The 14,911-nt window shown below is 39.5% G+C and overlaps 1 protein-coding gene across 4 annotated transcripts in view; it reads left to right on the top strand.

The window, feature by feature from the left end:
• The window catches only part of STARD9 (StAR related lipid transfer domain containing 9), an 89,066-nt gene that overhangs the window by 44,969 nt on the left and 29,186 nt on the right, over nucleotides 1-14,911 (top strand). For 2 of the 4 annotated variants that reach the window (XM_019725391.2, XM_074327855.1), the window contains exons 8-17: nucleotides 2,692-2,761; nucleotides 4,494-4,566; nucleotides 8,305-8,372; nucleotides 9,509-9,606; nucleotides 10,014-10,220; nucleotides 10,398-10,495; nucleotides 10,846-10,872; nucleotides 11,434-11,511; nucleotides 11,950-12,021; nucleotides 14,472-14,651. In XM_019725391.2, the coding sequence (XP_019580950.2) occupies nucleotides 2,692-2,761; nucleotides 4,494-4,566; nucleotides 8,305-8,372; nucleotides 9,509-9,606; nucleotides 10,014-10,220; nucleotides 10,398-10,495; nucleotides 10,846-10,872; nucleotides 11,434-11,511; nucleotides 11,950-12,021; nucleotides 14,472-14,651 (971 nt within the window). The remainder of the gene's footprint in view (nucleotides 1-2,691; nucleotides 2,762-4,493; nucleotides 4,567-8,304; nucleotides 8,373-9,508; nucleotides 9,607-10,013; nucleotides 10,221-10,397; nucleotides 10,496-10,845; nucleotides 10,873-11,433; nucleotides 11,512-11,949; nucleotides 12,022-14,471; nucleotides 14,652-14,911) is intronic. The other 2 variants (XM_019725394.2, XM_019725392.2) reach the window with 1 other exon arrangement.

Genomic DNA, 14,911 nt, shown 5'->3' with positions numbered 1-14,911 from the left:
TTCTCCTTCCATCACTATATATTTGACCCCATTTATCCTCATCTACCACCACCCTCCCCTAGCCTGGAAATTTTTGGCTCTCTGGTTACTCCTCTGTGCCTTCAAGCGGATGTCTTTTATATTTCATCCAGCTTTTTATGTTGTTGTTTCAGGACCTTCTTTTTTTTTTTTTAAAGTAATTATGGTTTTTGCAGTTATTTTTAACCTTTTAAACCGCAACCACTTTTTTTTTTTTTTGAAGATTTTATTGGGGAAGGAGAACAGGACTTTATTGGGGAGCAGTGTGTACTTCCAGGACTTTCTTTTTTTTTTCCAAGTCAAGTTATTGTCCTTTCAATCTTAGTTCAGCTTCAAGTTGTTGTCCTTTCAGTCTTAGTTGTGGAGGGCGCAGCTCAGCTCCAGGTCCAGTTGCCGTTGCTAGTTGCAGGGGGCACAGCCCACCATCCCTTGCGGGAGTCAAACCAGCAACCTTGTGATTGAGAGGATGTGCTCCAACCAACTGAGCCATCGGGAGCTCAGTGGCAGCTCAGCTCAAGGTGCCATGTTCAATCTTTAGTTGCAGGGGGCGCTGCCCACCATCCCTTGCGGGATTCGAGGAATCGAACTGGCAACTTTGTGGTTGAGAGCCCACGCTCCAATCAACTGAGTGGCAGCTCACCTCAAGGTGCCATGTTCAATCTTAGTTGCAGGGGGCGGAGCCCACCATCCCTTGCGGGACTCTAGGAATTGAACTGGCAACCTTGTGGTTGAGAGCCCATTGGCCCATGTGGGAATCGAACCGGCAGCCTTCGGAGTTAGGAGCATGGAGCTCTAACCGCCTGAGCCACTGGGCTGGCCCTCAGGACCTTCTTTTTGTTTTTAATTTTTTTCCAGTTTTATTGAGATATAATTGACATACAATCACTATATTAGTTTAAGGTGTACAGCATAATGGTTTGACATACATATATTGTGAAATGATTACAACAAGTTTAGTTAATATCCATCATCTCATATAGATACAATAAAAAGAAAAAGCAAAAAATATTTTTTCTTCTTGTGATGAGTACTCTCAAGATTTACTCTCTTAATTCTGACATATACCACACAGCAGTGTTACCTATACTCATCATGCTGTACATCACATCCCTAGTACTTAATTATTTTATAACTGGAAGTTTGTACCTTTTGATCACCTCTCTCCAGTTTCCCCCTACCTATGGTAATGACACATCGGATCTTTTTCTATGAGTTTTTTTTTCTTTTAGATTCCACATGTAAGTGAGATCATACAGTATTTGTCTTCCTCTGTCTGACTTATTTCATTTAGCATAATGCCCTCAAGGTCCATCCATGTTGTTGCAAATGGCAGGACTTCCTCATTTTTTTAATGCTGAATAATATTTCATTGCACATAGATACCACAATTTCTGTATCCATTCATTGATGGACACTTAGGTTGTTTCCCTGTCTTGGCTATTGTGAAAAATGCTGCTATGAACATGGTGGTACAGATATCTTTTTGAGTTAATGTTTTTATTTCCTTTGGATATATTCCCTTGTCCAGCTTTTTCTAATAGTCTTTAGTGGAAGTATTGGCTTATAATCTCTAATTACCATAAGCAGAATGTCTCCATCCTTGATTAAATTTTAAAAACTCTTTTTATTATAGAGAATTTTGAACACACACAAAAATAGACTGCTATAAAGAATCCCTATGTACCCATTACCCAGTTACAATAACCATTAACTCTTGTCCAGTTCTGTTCTTTATACATTCCTGTCCACTTTCCCCATCCTATATTATTTTGAAGCAAATTCCAGATGTCACATCAATTCACCTGTAAATATTCTAGTATGTAGCCCTAAAAGATAAGGAATATTAAAACAAACAAATAGCCACAAATTTAGTATCACATCTAAATTATTCCTTAATAAAAGAAAATCCAGTCAGTGTTCAAATTACTTTGCTAATTTGTAGTGTAATTGTATTCAGTAATGAGCCTATCTCTAATATAGAGATTCTCTAGCACAGTTATGAAGGCTGTTTTTAATTTGGTCAGTAACCAGCCATAAAAACTTACTTTCATGTCCTTAAGTGACTCTTCACTTATCTAAATCGTACCCATTCTCCAGTGGCCAAATTCAAGTCTCACTTCCTCCGAGGAGCCTGCCCTGACTCCTCCTCTGATCTCCTTAGCATTTATTATCTGTTCTACTCCTGTGGCACTTGGCCAGATTGTCTGTATAGTATAATTTCCTATGGGTGTAAACTGTGGGAAGATAGGGACATGTGTACTATATATTTTGTATGCCAAACTGAATTTACCATTTTGTGGGAAGATAGCATCTGTATACTTTAGGAATTTAGTGAGGGCCAAATGAAATAATATATGAGAGCATTTTTTTATAACCTACATAGCAAAATTGCAAGGGATTATTACTGTTTTTGTTGTTAGCATAGCTACTGTATGAATTCTAGACTGTAATCTTTGTGACGGCAGAGACCTGTGTTCCCAGAGCCTATCGCAATGCCTGACAGTAGGATTCCAAAAAATACTTGTTGACTTAATTTATTACTCGAATGACTTTAGCAAGTTCCCTCATGTCTATCAAATGATATGAAATCAGAAGGATAAAGACCTATAGGAAAAGGTTAAACTTTACCAAAACTTTTATTTAATATCTTTTCCCCCCTCACAAATCTGATAGGTTTATCTCAACATGTAGTTACCAACTATAAGCAAGTGATTCAGCTCTTGGAGGAGGGAATAGCAAACAGGTAACAGATTTGTTTGTTCCTGTCATTCTTTTTAGCCTCATTCTTCTGTCCTGTGTTCTCATCCCCCTTTGGAGTGTGTGATGATAGTGATGATACTTCTCTCTGTAGCTCCTCACATTCACAATCAGGAGGTTTTTCTCAGAACAGTAGTGTACTCAGGGTAAAGCGCAGAGACTAAGTAAAATTTATTGCTCTTCTCATTAGTAATGAAGCTGGAGTTTGTTTGGGCTATAATAATACCCTGTTTCCCCCAAAATAAGACCTAGCTGGACAATCAGCTCTAATGCGTCTTTTGGAACAAAAATTAATATAAGAACCGATATTATATTATGTTATATTATATACCTGGTATTATATACCCGGTATTACATGTTATGTTATGTTATGTTATGTTATGTTATGTTATGTTATGTTATGTTATGTTATATTATTACTATATTTACCTGGTCTTATAGTAAAATAAGACTGGGTCTTACATTAATTTTTGCTCCTAAAGACGCATTAGAGCTAATTGTCTGGCTAGGGCTTATTTTCGCGGAAACACAGTACTAGGCAGTAAGCCCAGACGATTACTCAGTGCTTTGTCTTACAATACACAACTTTTGCTATTTTGATCAAGGAATATATCCTTGCCTGCATTTTTCTCTCCTTGGGCTTAATAGAGATAAGGACTGATACAGTGTAAAATGTTTCAGAAAACCATTTTTCTTTTAGTTTTGCATACTTTTAAAGGTTACCCCAAAAGACTGTTTGTATCTGCTATGAAATATCTAAGTGCTGTTGTCTCTCCTAAAAGCTATCGTAAATTGTGATAACATTCCTTATGTTAATTACTATGAAATACCCAGAATGTTCTTAGTGTATGCCTGAAAAGATAGCTTTTTTTGTGGGGGAGGAATTTAGAGTCTTCTATTCACCCTATAGCAGGTACAACTTAATTGAATATAAAGGGAAAAAAGTTAAGTTTAACATTCTGCTCCTTCGGTTTCATGGAAGTCTCCTGGAGGCGCTTGCTTCTGGTTTTCTGGATATCCTGAGTTCCTTGATCTTTAAAGTGTCAGGCTTCACCTTTTTACCCTTAAATCATGAGAGCAGCCTGTACATTTTGACTCTCCTTCAATTCTCTAGTTCCTCTGAGAACAGAAGTCAGTGAGATGCCTGTAAACTAAAGCGTGATTGACTTAGATTTAGCTAAAGGGAAGGCTCTCCTGACTTAACATGGGAGTAAATTTCTAAAGGGGACTATGAATTCCATCTGGCTTATGCATGACGTTGATGTAATTCAAGATCTCATTTCAAAGGCCTTTCTGGCACTATAAAATTAACATTCTGTATTTAATCACAATGTTCCCTGTCTTTGAGGCTTCTACTCCAGCAAGCTCTCTACCTCCACTTGTCTTATTTAATGGGTCTGTCCTGGGGATATTCTTCCAGGTTAATGACTCGTTAGTATTCCCCTTTTCAACCCTGATTTTTGCTTCTATTGCTTAAAAAAAGTTCTAATGTAGTTTAACATGAAGATACACTCCCTTTTAGTCTCAGATATTAGTACCTAGAGTGCTGCTTCTGCCCTCATTGGACCACTCTCCTAACTATACTGGACTAAATATGGATGTTCTATGACTCTTATCTGTGAACCTCAGCACTAACACTTCTGTGTTCCCCATGGATCCTTACGGACCCACCATGCATAAACAATCCTTGTCCTAACTGCCTTGCCTTGTATACACAGAATCACAGCAGCCACCCATGTTCACGAGGCCAGCAGCAGATCCCATGCCATCTTCACGATCCACTATACGCAGGTGGGTTACCTCTTATATTTGTTTAGATTTCTTCCTCTCCTTGTCCTTTTTGACTACTTTCTTGTCTTTTTTCTTATTTCTTTTCCTTCCCTCCTACCCTTCCATTTATAGGTCCTCTGTTACAACCTAATATAAGGAGGACCTACATGCCCTCTATTAAGCTATATACTTAGGAGGGGTAGAGGCATTTTGTAAAGACTAACCAAAATATCTTCTACTTATATTTTACTTTTAACATTTCAAAGCGCTTTCATGTCTATATCATCAGTATGGGCATTTAAGACAAAAAGTAAGATTGAAATGAAAATGAGCATTAAAATGCAAAAGTAGAAGATTCGCTTCCATTCTGATGGAGTGAGGAGGTCAACAAATCCTATCCCTAAAAAGCAGCTATAAAGCTGGACAAAACTGTCAGAAGCAACCACTTATCTGTTCCAAAAATAGATCACAGGCGTATAATAAACTGAGAAGAATATATTCAAGAAAACAATTGCAGGTAAGAACAGTGCAAACGTATGGTGTATTGACTTGGGCTGCTCCCATCCCTGCCCACACCCCAATCTCTGTCATGAGGTAGTTCAGTCAGGGGAGGGAAGGCTGTGAAAACCAGTAGCTCTGTTGCTGCCACCGCCAGAGGTGTTGATTTGGAGCATCACCAGTTAAAGTGGTGCTCTTGGTGACAAGTGAACAAGGAGGGCCACTGGCTCCATTAGCCTGAGATTGTAGGACTGTTTCAGGCAAGAAATGAACTGGCAGACTATCTGCGGATTTATCAGGGATTCTGGACGATGCTATAGCCACAGGGGGCTTGATAAGATCCTCACATATCCTGAGGAACAGAAGCTGTACACATTCATAGCCGAGACTAAGAGGGCCCAAGCCAGCCACACATCACTGACTGGCAGAATCTGCACACATGTAGAAGAGACACAGAAGGGCCCTGTGGCTAGTGAATACTGGGGTACACTTAAAAACCACCCGAACTTTTAATGCATTCCTCACATGGATCCATTAATAGAGAATAGAAGTCCTATTGGCTCAAGGTGTTTGATTACAACTTCTGACCAATCTTTGGCTGAACACTAAGGTATGCAGACGCCAGCTGGCCCCTAAGAATCCAAGCTTAAAATTAAAAACAAGTAAGGGAAAAAAACTGAACAGAGACCTCCTTAGCTGCATATTGTGGGGGAGATAGATATTAAAGATTTAGTCCAGGCAAGTTACCAAACAAAACAACAACCACTACCACACACACTCAATAGGAAAAATCATAATCCAGAATTGTTACAGTATACAGAGGGTGCCAAAAAAATGTATACACATTTTAAGAAAGGAAAAAAACTATTAAAATTGTAATACTCAATATATACGAATAACAAAAGATGAATACAAGTTATGTGTATACATTTTTTGGCACCCTTGGTATTCTCTAAAATATCTAGTATTTAACCAAAAATTATCAGATATGCAAAAACAAACAAACAAGAAAATGTGACCCATGCTTAGGAAAAAAAAAGTTAATAGAAACTTACCCTTAAGTCCTCCAGATGTTGGATTTGGCATACTGAGGCTTCAAAGCAGCTAATATAAATAAGTTTAACGAATTGAAGGAAACCAGGTTTAAAGAATTAAAGGAAAACATGATGACAATGACTAGGGAATTTCAATAAAATGATAGAAATTATTTTTTAAAATGGGAATTCTGGAATTGAAATAAATGTACAATAACTGAAATGAAAAGTTCACTAGTGGAATTCAATAGCAGATTTGAGATGGCAGAAGAATTAGTCAACTTGAAGATAGACCAATAGAGATCATCCAGTTTGAAGAAGAGCTATAAAAAGATTGAAGAAAAATGAACAGAGCCACACAGACTGGTGGAACAATTTCAAATCTGCTAATATAAGTGTAACGGCAACTCAAAAAAGAAGAGAATACACAAGAAAAAATTGAAAAGTAGTGGCTGAAAAATCCCAAAATTTGTTGAAAATCATTAACCTATAGATCTAAGAAGCTTACGAACTCCAAGTAAAAAAACAGAGAGATTACCCATGTAGACACATCATAGTCAACTGTTGAATAAGAAAGAGAAATTCTTGAAAACAGCTGGAGGAAAATGATTCATCCTATACAGGATAACAATTACATGATTAATGACTGATTTCTCATCAGAAACATTGGACCCTAGACTGCAGTGTGCCAAAAGAAAATAAAACTGTCAACCAAGAATTCTATAAGCAGCAAAACTAGCTTTCAAATCTGAAGATGAAATAACATTTCTAGACTGAAAAAAAAGAGGAAAAAAACAATTTATTGCTAGCAGCCCTATCTTACAAGAAAACTAAGTGAAATCTTTCAAACTAAAAGAAAGTCATATCGGACAGTAACTTAAGTCTATAGGAAGAAATGAAAAGTGCTCAAAATGGTAAATACAGGGTTTCCCCAAAAATAAGACCTAGTCGGACAATCAGCTCTAATGAGTCTTTTGAAGCAAAAATTAATATAAGACCCAGTATCATATCATATCATATCATATCATATCATATCATATCATATCATATCATATCATACCCAGATTTATAGTAAAATAAAACCGGGTCTTATATTAATTTTTGCTCCAAAAGATGCATTAGAGCTGAATGTCCAGCTAGGTCTTAAACATGGTATGTGGGTAAATATAAAAGATTACATAAGTATGATCTAGCCATTCTACTAGGTATTTTCCCAAGAAAATAAATTATATGTCTATACAAAGACTTGTACACAAATAGTAAAATATTAAAATATTCATATTTGTACTTGTACAAAATATTCATATTTTGTAATAGGTTACAGAATTTATTTGTAATAGTTCAAAACTGCAAGCAACCCAAATGTCCATCAAGAAGTTACTGGATAAACAAACCATGGTATATTCTTACAATGGAATACTATTCAGCAGGAAAAATTAATGAACTATTTATACATGCTTCAACATGTATGAATCTCAAAATAATTATGCACAGTGAAAGAAGCTTGAAATTGTATGATTCCATTTGTATGAAATATCCTAAGACGACAAATTTAGAGAGATGGAATGTTGATGAGTAGTTGTCTGGGGCTGGGAATGGAAATGGAGCTTGATGGCAAGCAGACTTGATGGAATTTGGGGAATGTTTTAAAACTGGATTTTGGTGTTGGAGGTACAACATTAAAACAAAATAAAACAAAACAAAAAACACCAACAAAAACTCCACATTGAATTAAAATAAAATAAAAAGTAGTTTTGCTTTTGACAGCTGGATGCTCCTAGAATGGACATAGAGTAGCAGATGCTTTGCCTAGCAAGTTAATGTGCTGTGACTGAGGTTAACAAGAGACAAACCCCATCAGAGCCTCCCCCACCTGCTATGGATCTCTACCAGTGAGCCAGAGCCACCTGGAGGGAAGTTGAGTATTTGACTGGTAAATTGTACTAAAATTCCTGGTGCTCCTAAAAATTGTGCCCAGACAACTTCATGGGTTTTTGCTCACTCTCTGCAAGTCCTGCTCATATTTTTAATAAAGTAAGGACACAGAGCTGACTGATTGTACCTGTCAGATATTGAGAGCTCATCTGGTTCAGAGCACATTTGCATACTGGTTTTTTTGAGTGAATTGGCTAAAAGTCCAAAATATTACTTTGGTTAGGAGAGTATCTAAGGGGAAAAAACCCACTTTGTTCCAAATGACAAGCTTTAAATGTGTTTCCTTCCTTAGGCAATCCTGGAGAACAACCTCCCCTCTGAAATTGCTAGCAAGATCAACCTTGTGGACCTAGCAGGCAGGTAATTAGGATTTCAAAGCCAAGGGAACTACTACCTTGACAATGACCTTGTTCTTGCCCATTTTACAGGAAATAAACTTGTTTCAACTTTTTTTCACATTACAGTCATTCTGAAAAAATTACAAAAGTAGCAAATTCTTTGAATGCTAGGTTAAGAAATTATAGCTTTCCAAGGGCTGAAAAGTTTTATGTTAGGGGTTCTCAATCTTAGCTTCCCAATAAAATCACCTGGGATCTTTTAAAACTCCCAATGCCTACGTTGCACTTCAGACCAAATTAATCAGATTATTAAAAAAATCAGATTATTAATAAATCAAATAATAGTGCGGGCATCAGTAGTTTTTAAAGTTGCCCAGGAGATTCTAATGTACAGCCAAGATTGAAAACCACTGCTCTAAGAAGAGGAAACTGAGTTAGCATCCTGTTTTCCCTTTGATGTAATATTGATTTTATGCAGCTCTGTACATTGCTAAAACAAAAAAAGCTTTAAAAAATATTGTGACATTGGGGAGATGATACTGCCTTTTAAGTATTAGAAGGAAGCATGAATTATAGTCACTTAACATATCCAAAAAGAAGAAAGTCTTGAAGATAATGTCACAAAAAAATATGTAAGATGAAATAAGGAAATGTTCTTATTTTAACACTGCTAAATAATTAATATAGTACAGCATTCCCCTAAAAACTAAGTGCTGTCTGGAAGAAATTTATATCAGCCAATCGGAAGTGTAAATTTTTAATGTTTTCCATTTACTTAAAAAAGTATGACAGCTGACAGTTAATGACACAGACACCATAAAGCCATTAATATGTGAAATAAAACAAAGGTAGAGTGGAAGTGAATATACCAAAAAACTATGCTAATATCATTATTGTAAATGAGTATTTAACTGCAAGTGCTCTGGCAGTCAAAATAAAAACAAAAATGTATTATAATAAATTGTTTAAGTTTTATTGCCTGAAAAGCAGAATGCCTCTTCATTATAAGATGGAAACATTTTTTCTGGAACTCTGTTCTAAAAGGAATTTATTATGTGGGTCTTTTACATGATATACAACATAATGGATAGTGTCTTTGAACAGCATTATAAGAATAGTATTGTCTTGTTTGCTTTTGTTTTTTATCAACTATTTTAGTGAAAGAGCAGACCCCAGTTACTGCAAGGACCGGATTACTGAAGGAGCCAATATCAACAAGTCTCTCGTGACTCTAGGAATTGTCATCTCCACCTTAGGTATTTGGCTGACAGACTGGATCATCGGAGTGGGAGGGAGACTTCGGAAAATAGCTCACGTATTTTAATTTTATCAAAATGGGGTAGATACTTACAAGGGTTCTTTCTGATATAATTACCTTCTGGTTTAGGGCATAAGGACTGATATACGTCTATTGTTTTAGAACACAGTGTGACCACCATTCCAGCATTCTCATTTTGGAAAGAAGGGAGACTGAAAAATTATGTGGCTCAAATACTCCATGTCATGAGTCCAAAATCTAATTCAGGGCTCAAACTTAAAGCATCCTGTCATATGTTAGGAAGTGTGATTCTTAAGTCTGTGCTCCCCAACCATTGTTTTATTTTAATATATTTGTTTCAGAATTCCTTTTGTCTTCTACTTTTGTTATCTTTTGTCTTTTAAGCCCAGAACTCTCAAGTATTCAGCAGCTGCCAGAGCCTCAACAGTGTCACCAGCGATGGTGGTGACAGTGGGATTCCTAGCTCTCCTGGGGCCAGCAGTGGAGGGGGACCCTCCCGGAGGCAGTCTTACATCCCATACCGGGACTCGGTGTTGACCTGGCTGCTGAAGGACAGCCTTGGAGGCAACTCCAAAACCATCATGGTTGCCAGTGAGTGGGAAACTGGAGCTGGTTCTGTGTTGGGGCTGGTACTCTGCCTCAGAGAAAGGGCCGTGACGACCCATTTCAGCAAGGGTTTTATACAGCGTGGACGATAGCAGCAAGGCTAGTGGTTATGGGCTGGGTTGGAGGGCTTGGCGTATGTCTAACTTTCTACTTCTACCTCAGCCGTGTCTCCTGCACACACTAGCTACAGTGAGACCATGAGCACGCTGAGATACGCATCCAATGCCAAGAACATCATCAACAAGCCACGGGTAAATGAGGTGAGACCTTCATCTGAAGTCCTGGTCTGGTATAGTTGGTATAGTTTCCTCTCATTGATTTCTTTCCTTTGTGTACTTACCCCCCGCCCCGTCAGACTCGTTCCCTAAATGATAAGGGAATGAAATTCTTTGTTCCTGTGGTCATACCCTTCACTCCTATCTCTACTGACTTCATTTATAACTTTTTATGAATAATTTATTGTCGATGTTTTCCTAAGGCCATTCCTCCCGACATTCTGGTACACCATGGCTACTCTAAGAAAGAGCATTTAAAAGATTTTGTATTTCCTGCTTTTATTTTGAGTTTATGTTGAAATACGCTTATATATTTTTTTCTGTGCACATTGCAGGCACTTCTCTGTTTTGGGCTAAAGAAGGTATATAATGAATTCATTTGTTTCGAAAACTGAATAATAATGCAAATATTTCAAAAATTCCTTTTGTACTTTGCAATTTCAGTGAAGACTTCCAGGGTAGGGATCACAAACTGGTGGCCAGAAAGGTAGAGCCATCTATGGACTATTTTAAATGGCAATACATTTAGGCAGGTACTAAGTTCAGTCACAATACAGGAAGATTAGCACCCACTACCTATACATGGCCTGGCAGTTGTGTTACCCGTCTGACCTCCTGCTCTAGGGCAGTGGTTCTCAAATGTGCGTGTGTATCAGAATCATCTGGAGGGTTTGTTAAACCACAGCTGGGCCCTAGTCCTCAAGAATTTCTGAGTTAGTAGGTGTTGGGTGGAGACAGAATTTGCATTTCCAGCAAGTTCTTAGGAGATGTTTTTTGGGGCCCTGGGACCACACTTTGAGAAGACTGCCCTAGAAGATGCCCCAAAGGAGTAATCCACTTCTTCCAAGCTAAGTGCATGTAGCATCTCACAGCCCTCTGGGGCCTGATATCTACTAGTGGTAACCAAGGTCTCTGTGTTGCAGGATGCAAACGTAAAGCTGATCCGAGAACTCAGGGAGGAGATTAGGAGACTGAAAGCCATGCTGCTGAGCTTCGAACTGGTAGGCCACCAATCAGAACTTGTCTGTATTCCGGAGCCCCTCTTCTTCTGCACGCAGTCTGAGCCCCGCTTTGTCCTGTGTTCTCAATAAGTGGACGCTTGTGGAGCAGGAGGCAGGAGCAACAACAGGACCAAGATGGGATTACTCTATTGCCTGTGTAATTTCAGGCGGGATAGGCATCCTTTCATTCTGTCATCTCTGTTGTCCAAAGGGCATTTGCCTGAATGGCTCCTATTCTGTGTGTGGGCAGACATGGGGAGTGGGGCCCTCCAGAAAAATGTCTTTGAATTCTTGTTCTTTGTGCCAGTCTGAGCCCAAATACTTAGGCTTCTGATTTGTTTCTGATTTTAATGATGAAGTCTTTACTTTATTTGCACCTCATCTTCCATCACAAGACTAAGGGTGGGGCCCACAAAGCACATCTCTCTCTTTGTGCAGAGAAACTTCAGTTCACGGAATGAGGAAAAGGATGAACATCTGAAGGAGCTGGTTCTCCAGAATGAATTGAAGGTGGGTCTGTTAGGTGATGCTTGACATCACCCTGGGAGCAGGTCTGATCTCACTCCATCCTTCCCGGGCCAGGGCTGCTCCCTTGTCAGGCCATAGAGCTTCTGTGTCGTTTAGAGACAACTTTTGTTGTCTCTGAGCCTTGAGTAGGGGATTTGTTTGTCTAAAGGGCTGGTGGCCAGCTTTCTGACTCTGTCCCGTTCTCTCCAAGGTTCAGGTAACTCCCTTTGGATAGTGACAGTGGCTTAGAAAATAAAATTTATTTTCTAGTTAGTAAATCAACCATCCAACATGTATTCATTGAGCACCAAATAGGCCACAAAAAATACAAGGAAGTCCCTGCCCTCAAGTGGCTTGCAGTCTAGTTGGACACACATTGAGAGCACGGTTAAGTGCAGGAAACTGTATGAGTGAGATGAAAATACTTGGGGGCGGCCGGTTAGCTCAGTTGGTTAGAGCCCGGTGCAAGTTTGCCTGTTCGATCCCTGCTTTGGCCACTATGAGCTGCGCCCTCCACAACTAGATTGAAACAACTACTTCACTTGGAGCTGGTGGGTGCTGGAAAAACACAAATAAATAAAAGTTTTAAAAAAAATGCTTAGGGAAGGAAGAAGTCATGATGGCTTCGAATTTTCAATGCAAGTATTGCATTGCTATGGCTGGAAATCAGAGAACTTGAACTAGACCTTGACGAATTGATAGAGTTAGTTTGAGAGGTAGAAGGGGTAAGGAATTTTGGGTGAGGTAGGGATGAAATAAGCAACGCCATGGAACTGAGAGCATGAACTGGTGTGGGAGGCCATGTGGACACACACAGTGTGAGGAAGACGAAGCTGGCTGGAGTGGGTGCTCATGGCAGAGAGTAGTGGAGGTTGAACTTGACATAAATAGGACTGATCATAGTCTTCTGAACCCGGATGGTGAGATAATAAAGGAGTATAGTGGGGAAGTTAATATGACCGTTGTATGTAGGATGGTTGGAAGGGAGGGAAGACTGGACGAACGCAGAGAGATCAACCAGGAAAGAGACTGCTGTCATGACCCGGTGAGAGCGAGGACAAGACATTTTAGGGATAAGATTAAGTGGTGATTCTCAGAGACATTTAAAAGGAAGAAATGGCAGGCATTATTTAGTGACAGGTTAGGTTTAGATCCTGTAACCAAATGTCCCAATGAACCCAAACTAAACTTCAAGACTACATTCCACATCCAGAAGTTTCTCAAAATTTCTATGTTTAACCATATGTTTTGATTTTTGGTTCAGAAAACATCATCCCTCTATACATAACGGATGAAGCAGAAGAGACAAAATCATTCCAGGCTTTTTAGCATGTTTTCATTAGACAGGCTGGCAGACCTGGGCTTGAATCTGCCACTTGCTGGCCTCGTGGCCTTGGGCAGTGTAGGAGCTGGTGATGAGGGCTGTCGGGGGGGAGGGGTGGGGGGTGCCTCCAGGATGTTTAGCGAGGTTCGCCAAACTGTAAGCCGTTGTGACCTGCCACTTGCCTCTGCCAGGTCCCAATCCAGCTCAGCCATTTACAGGTCCACCCTGTCGTTTTCAAACTTCAACTCGGTGATTATAATATTAAAAATAATGTTTGTAGGGTGCATAAAATAATTTTGTCTAAACTTGGCATAATTTCGTTTTTCTTAAGTATTCCATTTAAGAGAGAAATATTTAGCTGAATCCAGTTTCTTTTAGTGGGTTCCTCAGTTCTTCCATTCCCAGGATAAGTTCCTTCCTAGGCATCAGTTTCTACCATAAGAAGAAAAAAGGACCTGCATTCAATATTGTTTGTTCACATTCCCCAGGTGGTCTTCACTTAAGGCCTCCAATCCTTGGTATATTTATTTTTAAAACTCTGATCCTAATACATAGTAAGCCTTCACTGTTTTATCGTTTTTACATCGTTGTTATTTTGTTATTACGTGGTCTTTCAGACCAGTTTCATAAAGTCTTTATTCTCCTTGGGGTGACTTCTCTGGTGCTTTGTGGGTCTTTGAGCCACGTACACACTTACATTAGAACTACTGCACCTTGAGAAAGAAGTGTTAGGTCACAAAAGGGTTCCCAGTATGGATCACATAGAAGGGGAATGGGGAGCGGGCACTTACAGATGTGTAACATCCCAATTGGTTTTTAAAAATACCATTTATGGCACTTTTTCCCAATTATAAAAACAATACATGCTTGTTGCAGAAAACTTTACAAATAACATTTATTGAAGGAGTAACAGGTTAGATTTAGATCCTGAAATCAATGAAAATGACACTTGCTTATCAAAGAAAACTTAGAGAACACAGAGCGCTCACACAGGAGGTGCAAGGGCCTGTGTGGGGCTTTGACTAGTCACAGTGAGGAGAGTGAGGAAGTAATACGGTGAACAGGGCGGGCTGACATCTGACCTTCAGTCTGCTGCCGTGACGAGTGAGACCACCCCCTATCTCTGCAGATAGACCAGCTGACTAAAGACTGGACCCGGAAGTGGAACGAGTGGAAGGCCCTCGTGGAGCATTACAGAGTGGACATCAACAGGAGGAGGGCTGGGGTGGTCATTGACTCCAGCCTGCCACACTTGATGGCCTTGGAGGACGATGTGCTCAGCACAGGCGTGGTGCTCTACCACCTCAAGGTGAGCAGGCTGGCTCCCTCTTCCTGAGCCACTGGCCCCAGAGGTCAAGGAGGGAAAAGGCAGGGACAGCAGCCTGGAGTCTGGGAACTGAGACAGATGCCACAGAGCTGCCTTCAGGTTTGCCCTCAGGAAACTGGGCTAGCCAACCAATTGTGACCTGTTCGGTTTTTGTGTGAATAGAGCAGAAGACTGGAAATGAGAACAATCGCTTGTTTTCAGTCGCTGCTACTGTTGCTCATGTAACTTACTTCTCTGAGTCT

The sequence above is a fragment of the Rhinolophus sinicus genome, linkage group LG03 (assembly GCF_036562045.2).
Source record: "Rhinolophus sinicus isolate RSC01 linkage group LG03, ASM3656204v1, whole genome shotgun sequence".
Classification (NCBI taxonomy): Eukaryota; Metazoa; Chordata; class Mammalia; order Chiroptera; family Rhinolophidae; genus Rhinolophus; species Rhinolophus sinicus.
This window is presented reverse-complemented; position numbering and strand designations above follow the sequence as displayed.